This window comes from Gouania willdenowi, chromosome 11 (assembly GCF_900634775.1).
Source record: "Gouania willdenowi chromosome 11, fGouWil2.1, whole genome shotgun sequence".
In the NCBI taxonomy this organism is placed as follows: Eukaryota; Metazoa; Chordata; class Actinopteri; order Blenniiformes; family Gobiesocidae; genus Gouania; species Gouania willdenowi.
In genome coordinates, this window is record NC_041054.1 from 25572519 (window position 1) to 25600296 (window position 27778).

General features: G+C 38.0%; 2 protein-coding genes across 3 annotated transcripts; one reads left to right on the forward strand and one right to left on the reverse strand.

Moving 5' to 3' along the window:
- Positions 1–2694: 2694 nt before the first annotated feature.
- umad1 (UBAP1-MVB12-associated (UMA) domain containing 1) lies at positions 2695–18744 on the reverse strand. Of its 2 annotated transcripts, none has more exons than XM_028461546.1 (4): positions 18618–18744; positions 11171–11259; positions 6461–6525; positions 2695–4374 (listed from the first exon to the last, which is right to left on the reverse strand). In XM_028461546.1, exons 2-4 carry the CDS (start codon positions 11250–11252, stop codon positions 4099–4101), a joined length of 423 nt encoding a protein of 140 aa, XP_028317347.1. In that variant the 5' UTR covers positions 11253–11259; positions 18618–18744; the 3' UTR covers positions 2695–4098. The 2 variants fall into 2 exon arrangements, with proteins under 2 accessions (XP_028317347.1, XP_028317346.1); XM_028461545.1 differs by having other exon boundaries at positions 6440–6525; positions 18618–18741.
- Positions 18711–27643, forward strand: rpa3 (replication protein A3). The gene is made up of 5 exons (XM_028461547.1): positions 18711–18814; positions 19241–19484; positions 19566–19640; positions 27266–27377; positions 27463–27643. The coding sequence occupies exons 2-5, from the start codon at positions 19386–19388 to the stop codon at positions 27543–27545; spliced, it is 369 nt and encodes a 122-aa protein (XP_028317348.1). The 5' UTR covers positions 18711–18814; positions 19241–19385; the 3' UTR covers positions 27546–27643.
- The last annotated feature ends 135 nt before the right edge of the window (positions 27644–27778 follow it).

The window sequence follows — 27778 nt, forward strand, 5'->3', positions numbered from 1 at the left end:
TTCATTAGCTTTCTCTCTTTTACATGGGTTGTCCTAAGGGATTCCCAACCCCTTATTCATCTATTCTTTAGATCAGATATCAGTCCAAAATCAGCACAAAAAAAAGATCAGGTTATATCGGCCTAAAATCTTTCATAAACACTAGCAAGTAGTAGGAGTGATGTTAGTCGTGTGGCAGTATTCTTGAAATGTCTGAAATGTCTGAAAAAGGCATTGCAGATGAATGCAAAACTTGTCATTGTGCAATGAGGTTTCCTGTGGAATGAAAAGGACCCTGTGAAAATAAGCTGGTTGTTAATCACAGTTTTGCACTAAAAACAATGATTCATGCTGCATCAGGCCTTATTACCACCCCCTTTAAAACAGTGCAAATGCAAGTGCTTCTGCTGCACTGTGGATACAACAAGAAGCGGGAGATACACAGCAGCAGCATGTTTTTCCTGAAGAAAAGAAAACCAGGCCAAAGATGCAAAGAAAGAAAGGAGAGGGAGAAAATGTGAAATCAGGGAAATCTGCTGCTTACTTAATTCTTCAGAGGTGAGCTTTAAAACACATCTTTTTCTAGACAATATATTATTTTGTTTGAAATAAACTACAGTGGGGCAAAAAAGTATTTAGTCAGCCACCAATTGTGCAAGTTCTCCCACTTAAAATGATGACAGAGGTCTGTAATTTTCATCATAGGTACACTTCAACTGTTAGAGACAGAATGTGAAAAAAAAAAATCCAGGAATTCACATTGTAGGATTTTTAAAGAATTTATTTGTAAATTATGGTGGAAAATAAGTATTTGGTCAATAACAAAAATTCAACTCAATACTTTGTAATATAACCTTTGTTGGCAATAACAGAGGTCAAACGATTACTATAGGTCTTTACCAGGTTTGCACACACAGTAGCTGGTATTTTGGCCCATTCCTCCATGCAGATCTTCTCGAGAGCAGTGATGTTTTGGGGCTGTCGCCGAGCAACACGGACTTTCAACTCCCTCCACAGATTTTCTATGGGGTTGAGGTTTGGAGACTGGCTAGGCCACTCCAGGTCTTTCAAATGCTTCGTTGCCCGGGCGGTGTGTTTGGGATCATTGTCATGCTGGAAGACCCAGCCACGTTTCATCTTCAAAGCTCTCACTGATGGAAGGAGGTTTTCGCTCAAAATCTCACGATACATGGCCCCATTCATTCTTTCCTTAACACGGATCAGTCGTCCTGTCCCCTTAGCAGAAAAACAGCCCCAAAGCATGATGTTTCCACCCCCATGCTTCACAGTAGGTATGGTGTTCTTGGGATGCAACTCAGTATTCTTCTTCCTCCGAACACGACGAGTTGAGTTTATACCAAAAAGTTCTATTTTGGTTTCATCTGACCACATGACATTCTCCCAATCCTCTGCTGTATCATCCATGTGCTCTCTGGCTAACTTCAGACGGGCCTGGACATGCACTGGCTTGAGCAGGATTTGATTCCCTGTCGGCGTAGTGTGTTACTGATGGTAACCTTTGTTACTTTGGTCCCAGTTCTCTGCAGGTCATTCACCATGTCCCCCCGTGTGGTTCTGGGATTTTTGTTCACCGTTCTCATGATCATTTTGACCCCACGGGATGAGATCTTGCGTGGAGCCCCAGATCGAGGGAGATTATCAGTGGTCTTGTATGTCTTCCATTTTCTGATAATTGCTCCCACAGTTGATTTTTTCACACCAAGCTGCTTGCCTATTGTAGATTCACTCTTCCCAGTCTGGTGCAGGTCTACAATTCTTTTCCTGGTGTCCTTCGACAGCTCTTTGGTCTTGGCCATAGTGGAGTTTGGAGTCTGACTGTTTGAGGTTGTGGACAGGTGTCTTTTATACAGATAACGAGTTCAAACAGGTGCCATTAATACAGGTAACGAGTGGAGGACAGAAGAGCTTCTTAAAGAAGAAGTTACAGGTCTGTGAGAGCCAGAGATCTTTCTTGTTTGAAGTGACCAAATACTTATTTTCCACCATAATTTACAAATAAATTCTTTAAAATTCCTACAATGTGAATTCCTGGATTTTTTTTTTCACATTCTGTCTCTCACAGTTGAAGTGTACCTATGATGAAAATTACAGACCTCTGTCATCATTTTAAGTGGGAGAACTTGCACAATTGGTGGCTGACTAAATACTTTTTTGCCCAACTGTATGTGCACTCATGCGCATTTAAATGCTGGAACATGCCTTTTGCACGTAAACTCTTAAGTAGGTGTCCAGAGTGTCCCCATGATTCTATTCATTTACCTTTTATTAACCTTTGTACGCGTTTGCTTTGTGTGTGTTAGTTATACCCCCTCCCCTGCAAAAAAAAATAACCAGCTGCCCCTAAATTGTAGCAAAAATATGTCACAAACACAATATTCAATATATAACTAAAATATAGTAGAACAGATTTATAAAATACAAGCAATGGCAATATGGAGTCATTAGGTTACTGCAATTTTTTCAACCTTAGGGTCAGGATCCAATGGGGTCGCCTATAATGTCTAGTAATTGGAAAAAAAGAAGAAAAAAACGGAGGTAAAAAGATTCAAATTTTATTTTTATTATTCAAATACACATCACACAATAAATATCAAATAACTGTATCCTATACTTAAACTTTCTCAAATATAAATCTAGTTCAAATAAAATGCAGTATAAAAATATCTAAGGTGGCACACTTGTCACTTTGCTACTCTGTATTTGTAACCCACTTAAACACGATCAAAAACTAATTGTAGAAAAAAAAAATGTCTCTGGGGTCGCCGGACATTTGTGATATTATAATGGGGTCACGACCCAAAAAAGGTTGGGAACTTCTGGATTCATTTGAACAAAAAGAAAGCTGGAGAATACTAGTATAGTTTCTGGGCAAAGTGTACATAACTTACAGTAATGCAGTGCTACGCCCCTGGCCATACCTGTCCGTCATTGCCCGATCTCATCAGATCTTGGAAACCAAGCAGGCTGGGCCTGGTTTATAGTTGGATGGGAGACCACTCAGAATTATTCTAGAGTTAACCTTTACAGCTGTTTTTGTATATCTCATGAAGCCTGTGTTTTTTCACCGTGCATGATCCTGAACATGAGTGTGTTTAAGGCCAACAGGTATCCTACTTATTAGCAACTTAAAATTAGCAAAAGGCTAGATCATTTTTGATGAGGTATGATAAGTCAGTTAATCCAAACCTATTGATGCAATGTTCTGTCTGGAGAAAGCTCAGATCATAAATATCTATGTTAAGTTTCCTCTACAGTAGAAAGTATCATGTAACCACCAGTAAAATATTTTTACTAATAGTAGTAGACCTAATGCAAATGAAGCATGAGGGATAATAACCAAATCTAGGAGCTTGATTCATTATATTTTTGAAAGGTACTGTAATAGCAAACCTAAAGTCTCGCTGGTTGTACTAGTGACACTTTTTGCTTCACTAGTAAATTAAATTTGTGCACTAGCAAACCAAAATTGAGTACATGTACTACAAATTGAATACTAGTTCAGCTTAACCATGACTTATATCAGCAATATCAAATTTAGGCTGGAATGGTTCTCCATATGAATGTGTTTGACTATCTTCACCTGCTGGTTCTGAGAAAGGCTGGTATCCGGTCCAGGGTGTCCCCCTCCTTTCATTTACCATATTAAAAACATTTAGGGTATGTATAATCAAACTCACGCTGAATAATAAATCATTTAGGATTCTTGGTTAGGACAAAGTCAGCTCATCTTTTCTCATCCATTTTGACAACAATTTTAAAAATGTATCCCACATTTAAAGTTTTTTTCAGATATTAAGATTTTTTTTCCCTATACTTTACAATGAGTTCAGGCCTATTTATCAACATTTTGACCTAAATATATATATTTAAAAAAAATATGGCACCTTTATCCACCTTTTATCTATGATACTAATGGATCATACAGCTTATAAACAGTTTAAATGGCAACAATTCAAGTTCTGCAAATAATTTGATTTAATCTTGTTTGTAAGATTTGGCTCATTCATGTCAGACATCGTTCTGTTAAGCCACAGTTACTCTACCTGCCCAGAATTCTTTTTCACCATCAGCCACTAATTATCCACACATTAAAACAAACTAAATGTTGTGCAACACAGAGTTCTCTAAAGTAAAATCATACTGAAAATTGGCCAGGTTGTAGTTTATGTCTTGAGACAGTAGCACGTCTGGGATGAGGGGAAATCCTGCCTGCATTGCCAGGACATGTGGAGCCAAAGTGAAAGGAATGTCCCCGAGCAGATCAGGGATGGCTGAGACCATGTCCGCTGCTGGGGGACCTACTACAGGACCCGGGTGGGGTAAGGCTGAGGAGTGTCGTGTGTCAAAGGGCAGAGCTGGAGAAGGACATGATGACTGTGGGAGAAAGGACATAAATAAGATCAGAACACAATCCTGATAGGAATTTCTACATGCATTGAAAAATTGTTACTTGTTACTACCCCCCAACCTATGACCTTCAATATCAGATGAAAATAAGACGTGTAACGGAAAATGGACCTAAGGAAGTGGCCACAAGGTGCTGCCTCTTCAATGCCTCCTAACGACCGCGACCGGAGCACTGCAGTAGCTTACATCTCCCCTGATGTGACGCTTGCACATAGTGGTGCTTTTTGGTCACTCCATCGCTCGTGCGTGCGTGCGTTTTCAGCCGGTGACAGTGTAGAGAGAAAGAGAGAAGGTTGATCACTTCTTTTCCTTCTTTCCTTCTCTGCTTTTACTGTTTTAAATGATCAACTTATGGAGATATTAAAGGAGGACTTCATTCAGATTGTGTTATGATCAGTAGGTACTTGTAATCATAAGTTGTACAGCCCTCCTCTGCAACCATCTGCACTGAAGCGGGAAGGAGCAGGGAGGGGCAGCAGCCTCTGCTCTACACACAGTTAAAGGGACAAATCTCTTGTCCTTCAGTCACTTAAAAAGTTCAGATTTTTCAACTTTGAGCGACAAAGTCGTTAGGTGTGAACGCACCTTTAAGCTCCAGCTGCAGAAGAGGGATCGAGTTCACCACTGCCTAAGAAGCACCTGCTAGCCTAACCTGAGGAATAATCCCTGTGATTGACCTCAGGACCGCTCAGCTAGAGTTGCAAAGGGGCAGAAAATTATTTTGGGGTCAACCGGGGCTCAGTGGTAGAGTGACTCATCCAATAACTGAACAGAGTAGGAGCGAAATGGAATCCACGCTTCTGTCTATAGTAAGCCCCAAGGCAACTGTGGCTAAAATGTAGCTTACCACCGCTAATTTGACTGATATGAATGAATAATGGTTTCTGTATGCGCTTTGCGTCTCCTCAGAAAAAGTCTTTTATAAATCCAAACCATTATTATTATTATTATTGAGCTCGGGAACTTTGGGGATATTAAAAAAAAAACAAAATTTCATGGGAATTATTCACAAAAATTAACCAAAAATTGGAAGAAATTTTTAATAACTGTAACATACAAAGAAATATTAAAATCCATTTAAAATAACAATTAAAAAAACAACATTTCAACTAGGGTTGCAAAATGCCATGAATCTCCAAAGTTGGAAACTTTCAAAGGGATTTTATTTAATTGAGAAAATACAGTGTTGTGAAAAAGTGGACTTCATTTAAACAGTGCTTTTATGATAAAGTATTTCAATCCCAGCTCATTCACACACCAAATGAAACAGCTACCATGCAAAGTGCTAGTCGACCATTAGGAGCATCTTTGTGTTGTGTCCATGACACTTTGACACATAGACAGGTATAGCCTTGGGATTGAACCCACAACCTCTCGATCAGAAGACACATAATTTGAGACTTGAAGTTACAATTTGTGCTACAAGAGACAATGCTCCATCACACTGAGTTAAACAGTAACTAAACCCCAAAACCTCTTTTTTTCTGCTAAAACAAATGTATTTGTGTTTGAAGTAGTGTTTCCACATTTCCATGAGAATTTATGTTTGGGAATAATGGGAATATTCAAAATGTTAACAGCATGGCAGCTGTTTCATTTGGTGTGTGAATGATTGTAAAGCACTTTGGAAATACTTTATCATAAAATCACTATTTAAATTAAGTCAATTTTAATATTTACCATTTACAAATTTTATAATTTTTCCTAATATTGCCTGACCCCAACCATTGCCCAACGGCAGCTATAATGTAGTATATTTTTCTGTTAATCTGTGTATTTGTAGTGTGGTTTTGTATATTTTGGCCTCATTTGATGTGTTTTTGGAGTCAATTTGTGTCAGTTTTTTGTGATTTATGGGTCACTTTAGTGAATTTTTTATATAATTATGTGAGTTTTTAATTGGTGCGTTTCCTTTGGCAGGTGCACAGGGTTGTCTGTGACCCTTGGCTCTAGCCACCAGTTGCCCATGCTGCACTAGCTAGATAATCCAAAACCTCAATGCATAAGGGCACTAACTTTAAACAAAGTTCACCTTTGATGACTGGACAATTACATTTGTTGAGGGCTTTGCAATGGTGATGGTTTGCATCTTCCGTCTCTGTTCATCAACAGTCTCTCCTGAAAATAAAGAGAAGAGCATATCAGACTTAAACCTTAGAAAAAAAACAATAAAGAACAACAAAGATCAGTCAAATTCAAATAAAGACAAAAACTAACATTTGGAGTTCATTTTCAACTAATATGAAATACTACAAAGAAATATGTGTGGCACTTGGGACAAGGAGTTAAAACCATTAAAGATTGTGACGGTTTAGTTCCCAGACTGACAATGCAAGCTGGCAAAAGTAAAATCTGATTCTACAAAATATTCATTCAGAGTGATCATTCAAAAGATTTCATGCTGGTTCAAAGTGGTCTCTGAGGTTGACTTGATTATTTTTATATATAAATAAAAAGGCTCAGATCAATTATAATAACCACCACATACAAGGGACTGCAGTCTGTGAAAAACAGTTCAAACACCAAGTGGCTGCTAAAAAAAACAAAAAAAAAAACTGAACCATCCGAGGACCAGCTAAGATGGAGAAAGTGATAATAACACACCCCTCGTCTCTAGAGCTGACTTGCCTATAACTACATGGTGAAACAGCTTCTACCAACGTCACTGCGTTAGCTCTATGGTCTCCACAACATATTCCCTGATCAGGAAGGAATGTCTCCTGAGGGATCATGCACAGCCAAACACTCACATACAACTATAACGATCTACTGCTCCACCATCTTTAGTCTTGTGTCTCTACTTCACTTTGTGTTGTGTTGGAAATCAATCATATGTAGATTTAGCTTGCAGCTTGCTCAAAAAATAAAAATGTTTTGTCATGAGCTAAAACCTGAGATTAGATTCCAACATTTATCTTCTGCAATATGTTCCACAGCACTTCTAATCAACCCTATAAATTGCGGACCCTAAATAGTTCATGACGAGCAATCCCCCATCATTGTTTGACAACACCATGTGAAACAGTAACATTTTAATGCTGCAAGTTGTATGGAAACATTTTTTTTAAGTTAATTTCCCAAATTGTATTTTTATTATCATTATTACCCTGGCTCTTTCCATTTTAGTTTTTTTCTGCTGTCAGGATGGCAGGGGATTGCTGGTGCACGGCCTCTGATTTTCCATGATTGTGGAAAAAAAGACTACTGTGGGGTGTTTTCCTGGTCTTGCGCTGGGTGGCGGGTGGCTGGGTTTAGTTGGACCTCTGTGCACCTTACTGGGCGGCCTGGTGCTGCCGACGAACGGCTGGCCACGGGTCAACTTGGGGCCTTCTCTCGAGGGCCTCCTGTATGTCGGTGGGGTGTGGTGTATGTATAGGGGCTACTTTGCCGGGTTTTCTGCTGTGGAAAGTGGCTCAGGTGCCCTCAGTTGTTGGCTGCCTTGCAGTGCTAGATCACCTGTTTTTAATATTTGTTAAATATTTTTTACTTGTGTCGTTCTACCTCACCTTTGTTAATTTCAATAAATGTTCCTTTTTTTAACATTGAGACTCATACCATTTGTTATCATCATTGTGTAATTTTTGTGATGTAAATTGAAGGAGCAAAAGTCACCGGCAATGTCATACAATGACATTTTTCAGCCAAAATAACTTGCATGTAATTCGTGTAATGATGTTATATGGACATAAATAGTTCTGTTTTTAAGGAAAAAAGTCAGAGCAACAGGAGGAAATGTAATTGTAAAATGTATGCAAGACGTGAGAGGGTTTTTTTTTCACACATTTAAGTAGAAGCTATCAAAGGAAACTGGTGTATTTTGGTGTGGCTTATTTACACTGAAATGACAAACAATTACATCTTCTTGTGAACTTTTTATTGAACAAATTTAATAAAAACAAACCTTTACCTAAACAAACAAAAGTCCCATGTGTTGTGCTTTATAGGCACCGTATGTAGTTTGCACTATTACTGAGGGGTATTCCATAAAGGAGGGTTAACAAACTCTGAGTCTATCCATAAACTCTGGGTCAACATACCCCGCGTGGGAAACTCTGGGTATCGGATTCCATTACAGCTGGTATGAAGTGGGTTAATCAACCCTGAGTATGTAAACCTTGGGTAACTTACGTGCACGCGCGCGATATAAAGCCATCATCAATGGATCGAAGATGAGTCGAGCTGCCATGGCAACCACCCGGAAAATAGTGATTTATTCACCGTAATGGGTGAAATAAGACGGTGTTTGAGGAATATGAGCCTGTTCTAAAGGTGCGTTCAGTCTTCAATGATTATAGTGGCTTAAATCATCCGTAATTAGTCACACTTTTTGGTCCCTTCATCACTTTATTGCTTCAGAATATGAATAAAATGTGTCTGAGGAGACGTGTCAGCAGCATAGGATGTCTGCATAGAGAGCCCTCCTGTTACACTGGATATTAAAACAGTAAATGCCGCTTGATATTGCATCATTTATATTGATTTTTAAATAAAACTACCGTTTGCACACACACAAAAAAAAAAAGTAAAACAACACAACATTAGTAATGATGTGAGCACATCTGTGGTGTGTGATGTTACTAATGTGTTTCAGAGAAGAGTGTTAAGGTTTATTAAAGTGTTCAGAAACAGTGTTCAGGTGGGCAGAGCCAGGTATAAACCCAGGGTTTCTTTGATAAAACCTGCCAGCGACCAGGTTTAGTTCACGGACAATGTTGCCATGGTAACATACTCAGAGAAGAACATACCTCGCGTTTAGGAATGGGATTCTCAGAGTTTCCCTCATTTGAGCCTGAACATACTCAAAGTTTGAACATAACCCGCTTTATGGAATACCCCTCAGGTTTAATAAAGTCATTACAATTATAATCCAACTGTTGTTGTCAGAATCTTACCTGCCTGTGACACATATATTATTATATTATAGCTCCTAAGCAACGATTACTCATGCAATCCACCTGCTGGGGTTTGAGTAGAGCCAGTACAAATTATTTGTATTACATATGACTAGTTAGTTTTGTAGTGACTTTCAATGAAACAAATGTGTGGTGCCATTTTTTGTTTGTGACTTTTGTTATTTAAAAAAATAAATAAATAAAAAATAGGGCCCAAACAAGTTGGATTTCACCTAAGAAACTGGCAACCCAAATGAGAGACTCATTCTGCTCTCTGATTGGATAGTCTGTTTGAGAAATATACATATAAATAATATGGACATCATGTCCATTGTATTTTTAATCAAGAATAAATATACTTTACAAGTGATATAAGTTATTTTGTAAATGGCAATCTTTTATTTCGTCCTGCCAGACTGAGTGCTGTTTTGTCACGTTTGTTTGATCTCCATTTGAGCCAGGGTGGGATGGGTGACGGATGTTGGGTTTAATCTGTGTTTATTTGGTTTTTCTAGTTTTTCTTGTATTTTGTTTTTTTTGTGTGTGTTTAAAAAATAAAAAACTGGAAAACTGTAATGCATGACTGTATGTTGTCAATTGTTATATTTTCCAATAAATCCATTTTGGAAAAACAAAGAAAAAATAAATAAATCCACTTTAAACTTTTGATCAGAAAAGGCCAAATATGATTTGTCTATTCTCTGTGCGGGAGCGCGAAACATTTATCTGTGACTGAGCTCTGCTGAGCTGCGTACTCAGGGTCATATGACCTCGCAAGGTCTCAAGCTTCTTTACATGACTGATAACATTGGGAAGAGGCATCATTTATTATAATGATTATATACTGCATATATATATGTGTGTATAATGTAACAGACTGGGTCCTATGTCATGCGTAATGTTCCAAATGTAGTTTATTCAATGGTTTACAGATGATGTTGTTTCCCATGGCCTTGAAGGCATCATTGTTACGTGCAGTTTTCTCTGCCAATGTTCATCTTTGTTTACATGTGTTCTGCGTGCTGATTGGCTGGGAGGCTGGTGAAGGGCGGGTGTAAGCGGGAACATTCTGCTCCCACGTGTGTTGAGCGAGGTAAATATCGGAGTAAGACCATTCTGTTTGTGTCTATATTGTTTATTTTGACCTACAGTAGTCGGGTTGTAACAACTTCCATTAAAGGCTAATGAACCTTTGATATGGCTCCAGTCACATCATTACAATATTTTTTTTTTGTGTATGAATTGACAAATTTTCCTTCAAATTTCTCAATTGATGGAAATCCATTGTAGAGACGGAAAACTTTAAACCCTGACATACATATAGTATCTCGATGTATTTGACAATAGCTGTCATGGTAGACAGAAGACTCTTGATTCATTTTAGGTTTTACTTTTAATGTTCTATTTCATAAATACATCGTTCTACTGCATTTCTAATAGTTTGGGTATTATATGATGTGATATGGGTTTTGAAAAAATAAAGAAAAAACACATGAAACATAATTTTGTATATAAATCAACCACAATTAATAGAATAACAATAAAACACAGAGTAAAGAACTGTCCAGCAATGTAGGTTCAAATCGTATTGTAATAAAATGAGTGTGCGACCTTAAAATGCAAACTGAAATCACTCGACTGATATGCTGCTTTATGTAAAAAAAGTTTGAAAAGTGCCCCGTCAAACAATATTTTATGCTTCTTTCTTCTGTTTAGGGCTATGATTTTAAAAGGTAACAGGTTGGCTTTGCTGGTAAATAACTTGAAAAAAAAAATCAGAATTATAGAAATAATGAGGTGGGCGATATGGAAAACATTTCACAAAATGTTTTTCATATCGTCCACACCTATGATAAATGAATGTTTCTCACCAATAATCACAAAGCCTCCATCCACTTCCTTGTCGGCCGATGACTTCTTTGAGTCTTTACGAAACCCCAGGAAATTGAACATGATTCTCCTGTGAAGGGAGAGGAAGTAAAAGTAAAAACAACACTTTTCTTTATATTCATTCCAACATCTCATCATTCCATTGTATGAATGAGGAAGTGTGACCCAAAAAAAACATGCATCATTTTATTTCCAAGTGATCATATTATTTTTTTAGTTATTGTGTAGTTATTGTTATTGTTCACACTGCTGGCTAAAGTGGCCCAAATCCATAGACCACTTTCATATAATAATGATAATATAATAATGCATTGGATTTATATACCGCCTTATTTTGGTCACTCAAAGCACTTGACATGGCCTCATTTTTTCACTCCACACTTAGTCATATGTGGTCCTGAATCAGATACAGATCTGATCTTTTTCAATGCAACCTCAGTGTGAATGCCATGGCAGATTTGATGAGCGTTTGATACGATGATGTCACGTTATAGTAACAGCTCTAGCAGTGAGCGTTGTCCTCTGCTCACCATGGGCCAGAGAACAGGCTTGAAGCATCCACTGTTGAATCAATCCCTTTTCTGCACAAGAACATGGATTGTCCTTATATTTAATTTCTGCATTATGTAAACAGATCCACTGTCTCTTGCGTGCACTGTGCGCATGTTTGTGTTTGACGTGCGCTTGTTTCCCCGTAGGCTGGTCTGATGTTGACACAAACAGTTGCCTGTTAATAAAAGGGGGCTTACCACTAAAACAAACGTAAATATGTCATTTGTATGAAGAAAAAATTAGGCTTTAACTGCTCCACTGCATTAAAACTTTGAGACAAACTCAAAAATGTGCATGTGTGTCAGTTCGGAGCTGCAAACCGTTCACACTGGAATCTGATAGAGGTCATTTTAAATGATCATGTGAACAGCCAAACAAAAAATTGGATCTGAGCAAAAAATATGAGTTGAGCATTAAGGCTTACAGTGTGAAGCCTACATTTCGGGCTCAGGACTTTTGTTACATTATTGACCAAATATTATAATAAAAGTTTTATTAATTTTTATGTTTTTTACATTTTGGGCCGTTGTTACATATTGGGCTCTAACAGGGCTCATTATCGTCCACCATATCGTATCTGTATTGTCCCATCTCTACTGGATATCCTTATTACCCAACAGTAGGACTGGGCGATTTTGCGTTAAAAAAAAATCTAATTTTTTAAAGAAAAAATTGAGTTAAGATTAAATTTTCCAATTACTTTTTTTCAATGCACTAAAAAATGACTGCAGACAACAGATATATTGTCAAAAGTGCAACTTTATTGCTGTGATTGTCATCAGCACGTCTGCATTTGTTCTGCTGAGTCGACCTGCTTTATTCCCAATAATGAAATCATACCAACATGTTTCTCTATCCGTCTAAAAGTTCCATCACAGACCATTTAAGCCACAGACGGGGCGACAGAAATGTGATTGTCTAATTTGAGGGCCACATTTTATGAACATTCATGTCGGCGTTTAGAAGAATAATCAATGTGAGCATTAACACAGGAAAGAACAAAAGGTTTGTTTGTGGTTTTTAGTTATTTTGGGCTTATACTACAAAGCTAGTAGATACTTATAGCATGGATTTATCTCCGTTAGCAGGCTTCACCTAACCAAACATTCTCCATCAGACAGAAGCTGTCCTTACGAATCTCCATCACAACACGACAAGTTAAGCGAGTTGATTTCAGCCTGGCTACATGCACTCTCTAGTGACAGAGGAGGAGATTACAGCGTCAGACCAATCAGAGAAACTAGAGAGCAATTTACAACACAATTGAGGAATAATTCTTTAAAAATATGTAGAATTAAAATCCGTAATTCAGATCAAAAAACAACACTGTTGCTGCAGTAAAAGCAGCAAGTAATTAATGAAGGAATTGATGAGTGTTAATGCTTAAAGTAGTGAGATTACAAACAGAGAATAAACAGACACTGATGAGTTTCACTTTCACTTTTACCTTGTCTGTGGTTCTGATAAGGCTCAGCCTAAATCATAGGTGGACAATATTTATATTTTATATTATCTTACAGGATTTAGGCTCTATGCGTCACCACAGAATACATTAATAAATTAATCGGTCTGAAAGTGTCCGACACACGCAGGCTTTATCGGCCGACCAATGTAGGTCAGATCATCACATAAAAATCTATATATTTCCTATAGGATGTCATCGGTAAATGAAAGGATTGCAATGATGTCTAATGGTCAGGAAGCAGGGCTTTAGTACTCGCTCAGATCCTATCCAGAGGCTTAGTCCGTAGGGACATGGGTTGGGAACCGGAGGGCCGCCGGTTCAAGTCCCAGTACGGACCAAAAGAACAGAAGTTGTTCTGGTAGCTGGAGAGGTGCCAGGGCACTTGTCAAGCACTGCCGAGATGCCCTTGAACACGGCACCGACCACTGCTATCTTCATTGTAAAGCGACTTTGAGCAGCCAGAAAAGCGCTATATAAAATTGATGTAAAATAATAATAATAACCTGGTCCCGACCAGGTTAGCCGTTCAGCCTAAGTAACCATGGTGATTTAACTCCGTAAGACATTAACCGGCTTTGTAGTATAGCACACACCGATTAAATCCAGGAAGTTAGCGCGATAAGAGGAAATCTAGCTTTGTCGTATAGGCCCTTTGTGTATTTTATTGCTTTTGTATGTATTTTTGGAGTCATTTCATATTTTTGTCATTTTGTGTCATTTTAGAGTCCTTTTGTGTATGTTTTTGGCTTTTTATATATTTTTGTGGTGGGTTGGAAAATATTTCTGTCATTTTGTGTATTTTAGCAGTGGAGTTATTTGTGTTTTTGTCCTCCTCTTGTATATTTTTCTGCAATTCTCTATGTTTTTAGGAGTGTTTTAGCTGTTTTTCAGTCAACTTGTGCATACTCTAGGTCCTAGGTTTCCAAAGTGGGGTACGGGTACCCTCAGGGGTACGCCACTTGTCATAGGGGGTACGTGAATAAAGCCTCCATGCATTGCCACAAATTACACATTGGCCAATGGAAGACTACCCTAGAGTGGTGACAGAAAATCAATCTCATCAAAGAGAGCAAATATGACTAGAGCAACATTACTTTGTGCAAGCCAAATGCACCATCAAGACTTTGATGCCCTTTGCTACCACGTACTTGAGTGAAAGTGAATTTTCAGCTTTAACAAACATGAAAACAAAATACAGACCAAAACTTTGCATGTAGAACGATTGTAGCTAGTTGTATTTCACATATTCTGGGTGATGAATATGTTGTATTACTGGTATGCTGCATGTTTAATCAACAAACGTTTGGTCCATTTCTTTTACCCAAAAGGGACATTTCTTTCTTACTGAAAAGGCCAGTAGTCTAATTAATAAAATAAATCGAACAATAATTCTGAATAAGCTGTTTTATTGTTTATTATTCTTTTTACGATATATAATTAAAGTGTCTATTTGTACGGATGCCGTACGGACAACCCCCGGTGCTATTGGTACGGTTACTATAGTACGTAGCAGGTTAGGGGGTATACTACGCATCTAGATTGGATTAATTTCCATAAACTGGCTTGAACTAACCAAACATTCCTTTCCAGATATGTGCTGGACTACAACTGTCGATCAAAACACGCTAATTTAAGCCAAGTGATTTCACCCTCGTATGTGTGCGCTCATGTGAAATTGCAGTGTCTGACCAATCAATGGAGAGAACTGGCAGAGCGTCTTCACAGGAGGAACAGCTTATGATCTGATATATAATAAATATAAATCCATGATGACAGGGAAGAGCAACAGTAGTGCAGGAGGCGGAGCTTTTATACTCGCTATCAGATCTGATCCATTTCATAACCTGGTCCCGGGTTATGTGTTGCTTTAGTTTAAAAATATGAAGAATTAATATTCATAATTCAGACCAAAAACACCACTGGTGCTGCAGTAAAAGCAGAAAGTTATTAATGCAGGAATTGATGAGTGTTAATGTCTACATTTGTGAGATTATAAACGGAAATTCTGAAATAATAATAATATTATAATAATAATAATATTATAATAATAATAATAATAATAATAATAATAATACAGCCTAAATTAAAACATAAATGGGTATATAAAGCACATTTGTTTATTGAATATACTTACAGTTCATATACAAATTGACGCATTGCATATTTACTGTTAATTTTACATTGCTTGTCTTCAAGTCAGACATACGAGCCATAAACAGAATCAGAATCAGAAATGTTTTAATGGCCATGTACAGTTTTAAGGACAGTACAAGGAATTTGGCTTAGGGCTAGGGTTAAACATTTCAGTCATTACTGAATAAATTATGATTTAAAAGCAGGCTAATTCATAATCAAGTCAGGAAGAAATCAGTCAGGAAGAAATTAGATCCCCAAAATACACAACCTACCATAAACAAATGTCTACTGTAAACATACAACCACTTTGATTTTGGGCTCCATGTACTGTAGTTCCATCTACGTTTGTTCGCCTCAGTGCTTGGATCCATAATTTCCGTTTCTGGCCTTTTTCTGTCGGTGTTCGGTAAAAGGCTATGTTTTCCTTCAGCCAGGCATGGTTATGACAGCCAAATACTACGCAGGATTTGGGCATTATATGACTGCAAAATCTCCACCGTGATATCAGCGGTAAATAGTAGTTGTCAGGCAAATGTTTACCACTCTTAAAATGGCGGCACGTGTTGCTAAATCAAGTTCTGACATCACGCGAAAAGGTGTATGGTCAGAGTCACATCAGATCCACACAGTGACGTGATAACACATCACCTGTCATTGGATAACTCGTTTTTTAAGAGATCTGATTGTTCAGGAGGCGGGACTTTATCACTAGCTAACATTTAAGCTAGAGGAAAAACTTGGTTGGGACCAGGGGGTATTTCATCAAAGTGTTCTCAGTAGAGCCAGGCTTATGGTTAAAACCTGGTTCAGCTAAGCCATCCGTGACCATGCTGGCTTTTACCATTTCATCAAACTCTTCTCAGCCTCAATCAGCTGAGCCGAGCCAGCTGACAATGTTTAGCTTAAATGCACGTCTTCATAAGACCCACGAGATCGATCACAGATTTAAATATGAGAGATTGACGACGCATGCGCTGCAGGTTTTACGATGAATAAACAGCCAATAGGAACCAATGCTGAGACCAACAGGATGTGACGTCATCTGTTTCTGAGCAGTAAAAAAAATGACAGACACGTTAAAAAAAAAAAGGACCAACTGTGGTTTGAACATTTTAAAAGTAGTAAAGTGTAAGTAAGTAAGTTTTTTAACACCTGTCAGCGTTTTATAAAAGAGATGATGTAACTCACAATTAAATATGTAATTTATGAGACTTGTGAGTGTTTGATGAATAGTTTGTTGTACTCAGCACTAAATGAACAGCGGGACCAGCAGCAGTGCTGTTGGATGCTGTTGGATGTCACATCCAACACTGTAGATGCTGCAGGTGCAGGTGAGCTGTGCAGGGGAGTTGCGTGCACTGCGCTTACATTGCTTAAAGCGATAGTGTATCTTTGTCATTGGGGGCCTTAGTGCTCTGCCCTGTGACTGTCCCTAAAGCCCCTCCCTCTCTGTATATCCACAGCCTTCTCAATATTAATCGCTGATCAATGAATGGACACATTTATACTGTGCGGTAAACGGAGGTGATGGATACGCACGTATCCTTATATATGTTATTACTGGTTTAAACACATGGAGACAGTGATATCTCATTAAAAATACGGTACACATTAAACATGTAATAAGACAATGATTATTTCATCATTTGTATGGATTTTAAATCATATTAAAATATTTACCATGATATTCTGTTTAATTTTCTTTTAAAATACTGTATTAAAGTGGTATTTAAAAAAGCAAAGTATAACAGAAGTCTTTTTGACTCATTTTTCCTTTTGTAGATCTTTATTGAGTGTTTTAAAGCATCACTAAATTACTTATTTCAAAATGATGACATGGTTTCATGAGAGTGCGTCTGAAGCTTAAGCCAAGCCTGCAGCTTAAACCTGGTCGGGAGCAGAGGAGTATTCCATAAAGGAGGGTTAACAAACTCTGAGTCTATCCATAAACTCTGGGTCAACATAACCCGCGATGGGAAACTCTGGGTATCGGATTCCATTACAGCTGGTATGAAGTAGGTTAATCAACCCTGAATATGTAAACCTTGGGTTACTTTCGTGCACGCGCACAATAAAAAGCCATCATCAATGGGTCAGAGCTGCCACTCGAGCTGCCATGGCAACCACCCGGAAGAGAGTGATTTATTCACCCTGATAGGGGAAATAAGCTGGCATTTGAGGAATATGAGCCTGTTCTAAATGTGCGTTCACACAGAACGCCACTTCTGTGACAATAGTGGCTTAAGTCACCTGTGATTAGTCGCGCTTTTTGGTCACTTCATCACTTTATCGCTTCAGTGATGTGACGAGCGGGGAATAATATGAATGATATGTGTTTGAGGAGGCGTGGTAGCAGCATAGAATGGCTGCATGGAGAGCCCTCCCGTTACACTGGATATAAAGACAGTGACTGCCCCTTGATATCACATAATTTATATTGATTTTTAATGTAATATTGTCGCCAGAGTCATCTCAACGTCCAAAAAATATGTCGTAAAAAAAACTGAAGCGAGACGCGAACCCGCGACTCATTGCTCTGAAATTCGGTGTCATAATTCACTGTGCCATCATATCTTCAAAGGTACATGATCTATAGATCAAACTGTATTAGAATATAAACAACAATTGAGCCTCAAAAGTGGATTCATTTAAATTGTCATCTTCTCCTTTACATAATCCACAGGTTTGTATTCAGGGAACTTTACTACAGACATCAGTAGATGTTTTAATGCAGATCAACCTCTCAATGTCTGTCACTTATTGATCTGTATCCACAATGTTAGAAAGAAAACTACCGTTTGCGCAAAAAAAAACAAAAAAAAAAAAAACGTAAAGCAACACAACATTAGTAATGATGTGAGCACGTCTGTGGTGTGTGATGTTATTAATGTCAAGGTTCAGGTTCATTTAAGTGTTTAGGTGGGCGGAGCCAGGTAGAAACCCAGGGTTTCCTCGATTAAACTTGCCAGCGACCAGGTTTAGTTCACGGACAATGTTGCCATGGTAACATACTCAGAGAAGAACATACCTCGCGTTTAGGAATGAGATACTCAGAGTTTCCCCTCATTTGAGCCGGAACTAAGCATTGTCTCTGTTTTTAAACATTTTTCATGTAAACATGGTGAATGGTCGTTTCTACAAACTAACACTGTGTCTGTGTGTGTGTGTGTGTGTGTGTGTGTGTGTGTGTGTGTGTGTGTGTGTGTGTGTGTGTGTGTGTGTGTGTGTGTGTGTGTGTGTGTGTGTGTGTGTGTGTGTGTGTTTTAACACCTTACCGTGTCTCCGTCAGCTCTTCTGTTGTTTAGAATTTCATCCACCTTGTTGTTTGTCACGGAAGTGACGTCATAGACAGACGGACCTCTACAATCGTGCTCGTGTGGAAACGGGGGCCCAATCCGATTATAGCATATCACAAACCACTTCCTTCCCTACGCGCTCTATAGATTTTATGGCAGCTGGCAAAGTTAATAGGGTATTACCGCCTACTACATATATACCCTAACCTCATGGATACTATAAATTAATGCTAAAAACACCAAAAACCTTTGGATTTGGAGAATGATTAATCAGAGTAATTGAAACACTATAATGGTTGCAATATTTCTTAAATTGGCACATGGAACATCTCCGAGATTCTGAAATCGTTATATATGCCCTGTTTTACTGCTGTTTTTTTCCCAGTAATCTTTCCTATTATTCTTAGTTATTGTGTCATGTTGTTTATCTGATCTATTATCTGTATATATGTGCATTTTTGTATCAATGATTTCATATGGTGCACTTCATTTAATATGTTGTAATTGCTATTTTTTATTAAAAAAAAAAAAAAAAAGACCGGATGTAACGTAATAACAAATGTGGCGTAATAATCTCTGAAAGCGCTTGTTTTCTCTCTCAGAGAAGCCGTTACCGAACACCCAGTGTAAACCTCCTGTCTCCACCCGCGCAGGATTTTGCGAGACACAAAAGTAACCACCAGTCATTTCCCGCGTTGTCCCAATCTTTCCTGTTCGTTTTACCGCCGCAACCAGTGAGTGAAGAAGATGGCTGGAATACTTGACGCTCCCAGAACCAGGATAAACGGCTCCATGCTGTCCCAGCATATTAACAGGGCGGTGTGCTTTCTTGGACGCGTTGAGAAGGTCGGTGTGTGTGGTTTAATGGTTGGCTTAGCTGAGCTGTGTTGGGGAAACTGACTGTATGTGACTCTGTGTGTCTCTCAGGTTCACCAGAGCGGGAAGTCTTTCACATTGTCAGACGGAGAAGGAAAGAGCGCTACCGTGGAACTCAGTGAACCCGTGAGTGCATTTACTACTGAAGCACCATAGAGGGATTAGGACAGTTTTGTTCTAATCTACGGTGGCCGTAGAAGCTCACAGCACAAAACGCCCTGAGAGCTCACAAAGCAACACGACACAGAATGACGAACGCCGCAACACAAAACCAGAACGCACACAAATACAAACCCCACAACACGGAAGCTCACAACAACAGAAGCAATCCGGTAAAAATCCACAAAGAGTGAGGAAAGGATCAGGCCCGTGAAAGCGTAGACATTATATACATAAACGCCTCATAGACTGACGCTGCCTATTGGAGCTGACGTATCAGCGGCCGCCATCTTGGACAGGTCTCTATGCATTTATTTCTACTGAGGACGGTGTATCCCCAATTACAATACTCTTCATAACTCCCCGAATTTTTATCCGATTTTCACACGGTTTAGTTTGTTACAGACAGCAAATATTTAGTTATGATTACAGGATGCTGTCAACACTGAAAAAAACGTGCTTTCATGCTAAAATACTTTGTATTATGCTCTAACAAAGACATGTGGTAGGCGATGGCATATTGGTAAATGTACGAATGAATGAATTTGATATTTCATTAAAGAAACAAGTTTGATTGTTCATTTTAATTTATCACAAACACACAATGTATTATATATTTAATGAAACAAAACAACATTTAACAGACTAAAGTTCAACTGTATTAATCACATTTCATGTTTTAGTTTTTTGAAACACTTTTATCCCAATATGCAAAATATGAAAGATGATCAATTTTTTTATTTAACATTTTCAGTTAGTGGTGTGCCTTTTTCAATGAAAACATGTATCGTGATTAAAAAAGGTTGAAAAATACTGCAATATATCACTAATTCCTAAACATGCAGAAAGAACTAAAAACATGTTCAGCAAAGTGTGATATTAACTTCTGTTGAAACATAGATATCTCTGTTAGGATGTAAAGTAAAAATACACCTTTATAGATGACATGGGAAGGTAAAGACAGATGCGGTCGTACCATCTCTAAGCCTGACAATCTGAATCGTCCTGTCAAAATGATCAGGTTTGAAGTGCTCACTACAGAGCACTGATGAATTACCAACAACAAAACCCTCCAGTTTTAAAACAACTTCCCATAGCCTCCTCAAGCCTGTATCACTGGGAAACCTTCAAAATGTGAGGAAGAAAAAAACAGCAAGAGACAATGAGAGAGAGAGAGTACCATTTCCTGCTCTTATACATGTAAATAACATTAGTTACAATGACATAATATTATAAATAGTAAATAAACCAAAAGTATTGTTCAATCTTACTTGTGAAAGGTAATCCCACGGGATCTGGTTTAAATACTGCATCAGTTATTGCAACCAAAAGCTGCACAAAACACAGGCATAGTTACTCTAGTGCTAGCATAGAGTGAGGAGACCCCTCCAATATGGCAGCACGTGACGAGGCATCTATGTATATTATATCTATGGATTTCTTTATGTACCAACGTTAATGTCACTCTTCTTTGTGGATTTTGTGGACTGCTTTTGTGTTGTGGGGTTTGTTTTTGTGTTGCGTTGCAGCGTTTGTCATTCTGTGTTGTGTTGTGAGATCTCAGGCCTGCTGTGTTGTGGGGTTCTTCATTTTGTGTTGTGTTGTGAGCTTTTACGGCCACCGTAGAAATCTCATCTCCTATGTGGGGATGAATTAAATTTATGATGAAATTTGGTTTGCTCTCCTTCCAGGAGATTTTGTAAGAGCAGTGCAATGAGAGTTATAGTACAGCCCTTTAATTCCAGTTGCCTTTACTTTATTTGAAGCATTTTAATTACTTGAATAATAAATGTAAAAATAAATTTAACTGATTGATATTAGTGACAACGCCATCTTGGGGAGTTTCACCCAAGGAAATAGTAATATTTAAAAGAAAATAGAGCACTTAATGATTTGCAGACTAAATAATAAATGTATCACCCAAGGCACTCGGGCACGTTGATTAAAGGAGCTTCAGACGTGTTCCCAGTTGAACATGTTTATTACAAAAATATATTTTAAAAACAGTCTTTATAAAACAAAAGTAAATTAACAACAATGACCAGTGCTGAGGCTTACCAGCGTGGAAACGATGGTTCAAAGTGGGGGATTCCAAGACAATACACGCCTAAAAGGTGACAAATACACACACACACACACACACACACTCTCTCTCTCAGGAACACGTGGAGACAACAAACCAATGACTACACAGCACACGACAACCCTCCACCAGGACCACCACTATTGGCTCTCAGCAACTGAAATAACAAACCAGAGGTTAAATGAGTATTTTACAAAAGAGAAATAACAGCTTGGCATCAACAACAAAAGAGTACAATAAATGGGTTGATGTACGCAGAAATAAAATACAAAATATAAACTGAGTAAATGGACAATAAACAGATCAAATTCTATACTATATAAAGATATCTGTGATATCAGTTCAAACCGGTAGCCAGGTCAGCGTTAGATACACGTCGGAATGAGTCACGGGGAGGTCCAGTCCCCCAGCACGGGGACACAATGAGGGCGGCTGGACTCACACACAGTTCCACAGATATTCAGTGCAGCAAAACAGCGACGTGAAGTAAAGCAAAGCAGCAGCGGTCTCCAACTAACTCAAATAAACAACCCTGTCACACAAACCTTTATTTAGAAATATTTCAATTAATGACAGCGGGAGCAGACATGAGGTGTATGTACCTGTCAGGCTGAAGGCGGATCCGCTGCGGCGCAGCAGAGAGTGAGGAGGGCACACACAGCCACAGTTACACAATAAAACAGCCCATAAAGGAGTACCATCAATCGTGGGGTCTAAAAACACATTCCACTGTAAGCATACCTTTCAGGCGATGTCACACACACGAAAGGCGAGTGCACATCAGCACCACGGAGAGTGAGCACAGGCACCAATGCAGCGAAAAACCCAAAGTTGCTCTGGTGGTTAGAGAGCGATTCACGACGGAAAACCGAGAAGTGGGCGGGTCCCCAAGCTGACAGTGCAATGAGGAAATGACACCCAGCGTTCCCGTTTTATACTGCCTGCCCAACAAGGAGACCAATCAGAGGGGGTTTTGTCTGCAGACACCCTAGTGCTGCTACACTTTCAAAAATAATTTAATCAAATAATTTTATTTCACTTGATTCTGTTCAAACTATTCAGACAATATATTTGTGTTTGTCGCTCCAAAGGCTAAATAAATTCAATTTCAAATGACAATATCTTCACGAGTAAGTATTTTCTTAATATATACATTTTCTTTTTTACATGGAAGTACACAAACACTTTTTTGAGTTGATTACAGGATTGGATTAGCATTGCTGTATTTATTTAAAATTCTTCATGGAGTTATATAGAGAATCCATTAACATAAGTAGGAACACTTTGTGCTGATCAATCTTATACACATGTATAAGATATATATGTATATATATATATATATATATATGTACATTTGGTGTATTTACACAGTATCAGCAGAACACAACAGTTCATAACTCTATAATTGCATTAGAAAAAAAACATTAACATGGAAAACAACAAAAGGGTTTCTGTTTTTGCTGTCATTTTGTGTCTTTTTTTTTGGTGTGTGTTTTTAGTGTGATTTTGTTATTCTGTGGTCGACTATTTTTTGTTATTGTGTTGTTTTTGAAGACATTTTGTGTATTTTCCTGTAATTTTTTTTTCTTTTTTCCTATGAGTCATTTTGTTTGTTTTTGACATGTCCAAATTTAATTCATTTTTGTCTATTAGTTGTTTTGTGTGTTTCTGGATCATTTTGTGTATTTTGTTGTGGAATGTGGTTTTCTTCAAATTTTATATGTTTTTTTTCATTCACTTTGTTTAATTTGGGAGCAGCAAAAAATTAGAGTGAAGGCCGCATGTGGCCCTCAGGCCACCAGTTGCCTACTTCTGCTCTATGCAGTATACACTACATGTAAATATTTTTTTTCTGTCCAAATCTGACTGTTCTCATAGTGTGGTTTGGACAATAAGGAAAGGTTTGACTCCAACAATATTAACCAGCTTTGTGAAAATGGAAAATGTAATTTAATCAAAATGTTGTTTCACAAAAAGCCCATTGTGCAACATCATCCAACTACTATACTAGAAACTTTAAATATTGCCATCATTTATAAAACTACGGCTTTAAGCTGTTGTTTTGCAGTCATCCTGCCACTAGATGTCACTAAAACAGAGTAGAATTGATTGACCGTTACAGTGATTAAATGCTGATTCAAAGTTCCATGTGGCCATTATTACTGTAATTAACAGTGCTGTTTGTTTTTTATATGTGAGAGCAATCGATTTAATTACATGATTGGGTTTTGGGTCAGAATTCTGGTTTTCCATCTCTTGAGTTTTATCAGAAGAAGTTTGGTTTGAAAATAAAGGATTAAAGTGAAGATTTAAATTTGGGCAAAAATGATTATATACAAATGTATATATTTGTATATTTGTTGTGTATATATTGTTAATCTTTATTTAACCAGAATAGTCTCATTGAGATTAATAATCTCTTTTTCAAAGAGAGTCCTGGAAGCATTTAGGTGTAGGTGACTTGCTCAAGGTCCCACATTGGATTTGAACCTTCAACCCTCTGGTTACAAGCCTAGTTCTGTAAAAACAAAAAAAAACAAATCAATTATCAATATCGACTGATATGGAACACTTACATCGTGATACATTTGTCATGCATATCGCCCAGCGCTATTTATACATGAGTTGTACTTTTAGGCTTATGTTGAGACAAAGGTAAATGAAGCATCATTTTTTTATGAAAGACATTTTATTTATCTGCTATAATTATAGTTATTTACTAAATACTCGTGTAAAACTCATCCAACAACTTTGTGTTGTCTATTTTATTTATACAAATGCAGACAAAATCTTTCTGAACTTATTGATCATTCAGTTTAGGGGTCCGCCACCACTGGTCCCAGGTCGTGCACCGCCAAATCGCCACAAAAATATGACAGGTATGAATGTGAGCTTCACTCACTTTAACTCCACACATTGTAGTGACGACAAAGGTGTTTCAATGTTGTAGATCATACACCGCGATACGTCTGCATCAGTAGAGCACAAGCTATTTCTGGATTCCGTGGCTGTTGTAAAATGCACCCTTGCCTTAAATCCCTTTTCACAGGTGCATAGCGGAGGTAAGGTGCGCACACGCCCCCTCCGGTGTCCAGTCCACCAACCCCCCAAAAACGACAGAAGTCTCTGGTATTATAATAAGAGAAAGTATATCCGCTCTATACTCAGACTCTCTGTTCTGGAGCGATATAATGATTAATGGTATGTATTGTAGGGGTGTCCCGATCCGATATTGATATCGGATATCGGTCCGATATCAGCCAGAAAACGAATATCGGATTTTATCGGTCTGCATCTAAAATCTCCAATATCATAACTGATATAATTTATTTTTTTAATTTTTTTTATTAAATTGTATAATACTGATGTTGAAGGTTAAAAAGTACGTAATCAATTGCAGAAGCAAATGATCATGCTTCTGCAGAGCTTAACGACGACACATTGGTTTCAACCAGGTGTGTTGGAGCAGGGACACATCTAAAAGTCTCAGGCCCTCGAGGACTGGAGTTGCCCACCCCTGGTGTAGGGGAACAAACTGTTCGCTGGGTCCAAAATGATCTTTCTGCACAAACTCAGAGTATGCAGGTTGATGGCAGCACCTCCAAGTTACTTCATGTCCAAAGGTTTTTTACAGGGGTCGGTCCTCAGGCCAGTGCTAACTTTCATTTTTATGCCGATGACATTTATTGTTCTGCACCCTCATTAAAAGAGGCCCTTTGCAAGCTGCAGGCAACCTTTTCAGCTATTCTGTCCTACCGAAAAGACCTGAGGCTAATGTTAAATACTGAGAAATTCAAGGTCATGCTGTTGTCACACACCAGGAAGAGGAAGACTAATCTGACCCCTATTACTATCCTACAAGGTCATCTCATTGAGGAAGTTACATTTTATCAATACCTTGGAATCATACTTAATGATTCCCTCTGTTTAAGCCTCACATTGAGCAGCTTGTGAAGAAGCTTAAATTGAAACTGGGTTTTTATTTTAGAAATAGATCGTGTCTCTCTTTTGAGATGAATAAGTGCCTTGTTGAAGCTACTTTCATGTCCATGTTGGATTAAGGACATTGTTTACTCTACATGAATTCTTCTTCTCAGTGTCTTCACACTATTTATCATGTTGCTCTGAGATTTATTACAGGCTGCAAAGCTCTGACACATTGTTCCCTGTACGCAGGTGTTGGATGATTGGCTCTATCTTTATGCAGACACATTCACTGGCTTGGTTTTATCAACAAGACAATTCTTGGTTTGCTGCCTCCCTACCTTTGTAGTCTTGTGACCCAGAAACTAAAAAATGACTAGTATGCAGTCTAAAGACTTGTTTTTACTCACGGTTCTGACCGTTTGTACTGAACTGGGCAAAAAGCCTTCATGTATTCTGCTGTACAGAAAGATTTTAAGCTCATAAAGAGTTGGTCACACTGGGAGAGTTTAGAGCCCTTTTACAGCACCTGGAAACAAAAACTTCACCTTGTTCTTGTTTTAGCTCATTTATTTTGAACTATTTGGTGGCTTTTATAGTTTTATGTCATTAGCTCTTACTCTGTGATTGTAAGATGAGCTGTTTGAACGCAGCATCAAAGCCACAGACAAGGTAAAAGTAACGCATCAGAGTCCGTTTATTCTCCCATTAATTAATTTTGTATAATCTCACTAATTTAAGCATCAACAGTCATCAATTCATGCATTAGTGATTTTCTGCAGCAACAGTGTTTTTTTAAAGAATTATTCCTCAATTGTGATGTAAATTGCCTTATTCAATTGTTATTTTATTTAAAAAATAATGGTCCATTTTGACAAACCTTTTATTTTATACAGATTCCGTTGTGGAAGATACATTAAGTTCCAATTGTGCAAGATTTGGTCTCTTCCTTTTTAAGTTTATACATGAGATGTTTACTGTCTGCAAGGAAACGTGGCAAGATTTATTCCCAAAAATAAATGTGGGGGGTGAAAGTAACTAGTAATTTTAACTTTTAGTGCTATTTAATTGAGCTACTTTTTACTTGTACTTAACTACAATTTCAATCAACAGCACTTCTACTTGAGTAGGTATAGCAGTACTTTTTACTAGGCCTGGGCAATATATCAAGTTTTCCATTTTGGCGCCTATATGTTTTTAATTTTTATTAAAATACTCATTTTAGGTGTCGCTGCTTACGTTACTTCTCAGAACAGCATGAAATGCACAGTTAGATGGATTTCTGAGTGCGTACTAACCCAGACCTGCTAAAAATGCCAAACTACAGAACTCACTCACACGTGCTGTCCCTTGTATGAGAAAACGCCAAAAGTGGCACATATTGTGCAACTGTTTAATAAATGTGCCTGTGTGGCTTCTTCATCAGCAAATTTAACCAAGAATTTTCTTTCTGGTAAGACTTTGAGTTAAAAAAAAATACAGATTTATATCGTATATCGCCATTTTGGGAAAAAATATTGAGATATGAATTATGGTCCATATTGCCCTGCCTTACTCTTTGCACCTCTGGTTGTTTTTCCTTTAGCTCGATGAGGAGCTGAGCGGAGTGGTGGAGGTCATCGGAATGGTGTCCAACAGAGGAGCCATTATGGCCTCGTTCTACAACATACTGCCTGAGGACAAGGGTGTTGCTTTTGGTACCTGTTTCATCTGTAGCTAATGTAAGTGATACAGCAGGGTTCACTTGTGACTCACTCTGGTTTTTGTGCTCCTTTCTTACAGATTTGGAACTGTACAATGAGGCACTGAAAGTTATCCATGACTTCCCCCAGCACTACCCCTTTGAGGTGTCTTCTAGTGGATGAGGCCCATGTGCAGAAGTAGTTTTGTTATGTACATGAGTGTTGTTTTTGGAAAAATATGTTTTGTTACAAAAATCTTTTAATAAATAAGATATCTGACATTTTGGCTGTGTATCAGGATAAAAACAGTACACTAACATTGATGACTGACTGCAGATTTAATTGTAATTTTTGTGGTTAAATGTGTGTACTCTAGTTAGACTGTGTTTTCAAATTCATTGGCTCAATGTAGTTGC

Excerpts from the sequence above, each read along its gene's own strand:
- umad1 (XM_028461545.1), bottom strand. The coding sequence starts at position 11,252 with ATGTTCAATTTCCTGGGGTTTCGTAAAGACTCAAAGAAGTCATCGGCC. Across the intron at positions 6,526-11,170 it reads TGGAGGCTTTGTGATTATTG|GAGAGACTGTTGATGAACAG; the intron begins GTGAGAAACATT and ends CTTTATTTTCAG. Across the intron at positions 4,375-6,439 it reads TAATTGTCCAGTCATCAAAG|TCATCATGTCCTTCTCCAGC; the intron begins GTGAACTTTGTT and ends TTTCTCCCACAG.
- rpa3 (XM_028461547.1), top strand. The coding sequence starts at position 19,386 with ATGGCTGGAATACTTGACGCTCCCAGAACCAGGATAAACGGCTCCATG. Across the intron at positions 19,641-27,265 it reads CCGTGGAACTCAGTGAACCC|CTCGATGAGGAGCTGAGCGG; the intron begins GTGAGTGCATTT and ends TTTTTCCTTTAG. Across the intron at positions 27,378-27,462 it reads GGACAAGGGTGTTGCTTTTG|ATTTGGAACTGTACAATGAG; the intron begins GTACCTGTTTCA and ends CCTTTCTTACAG.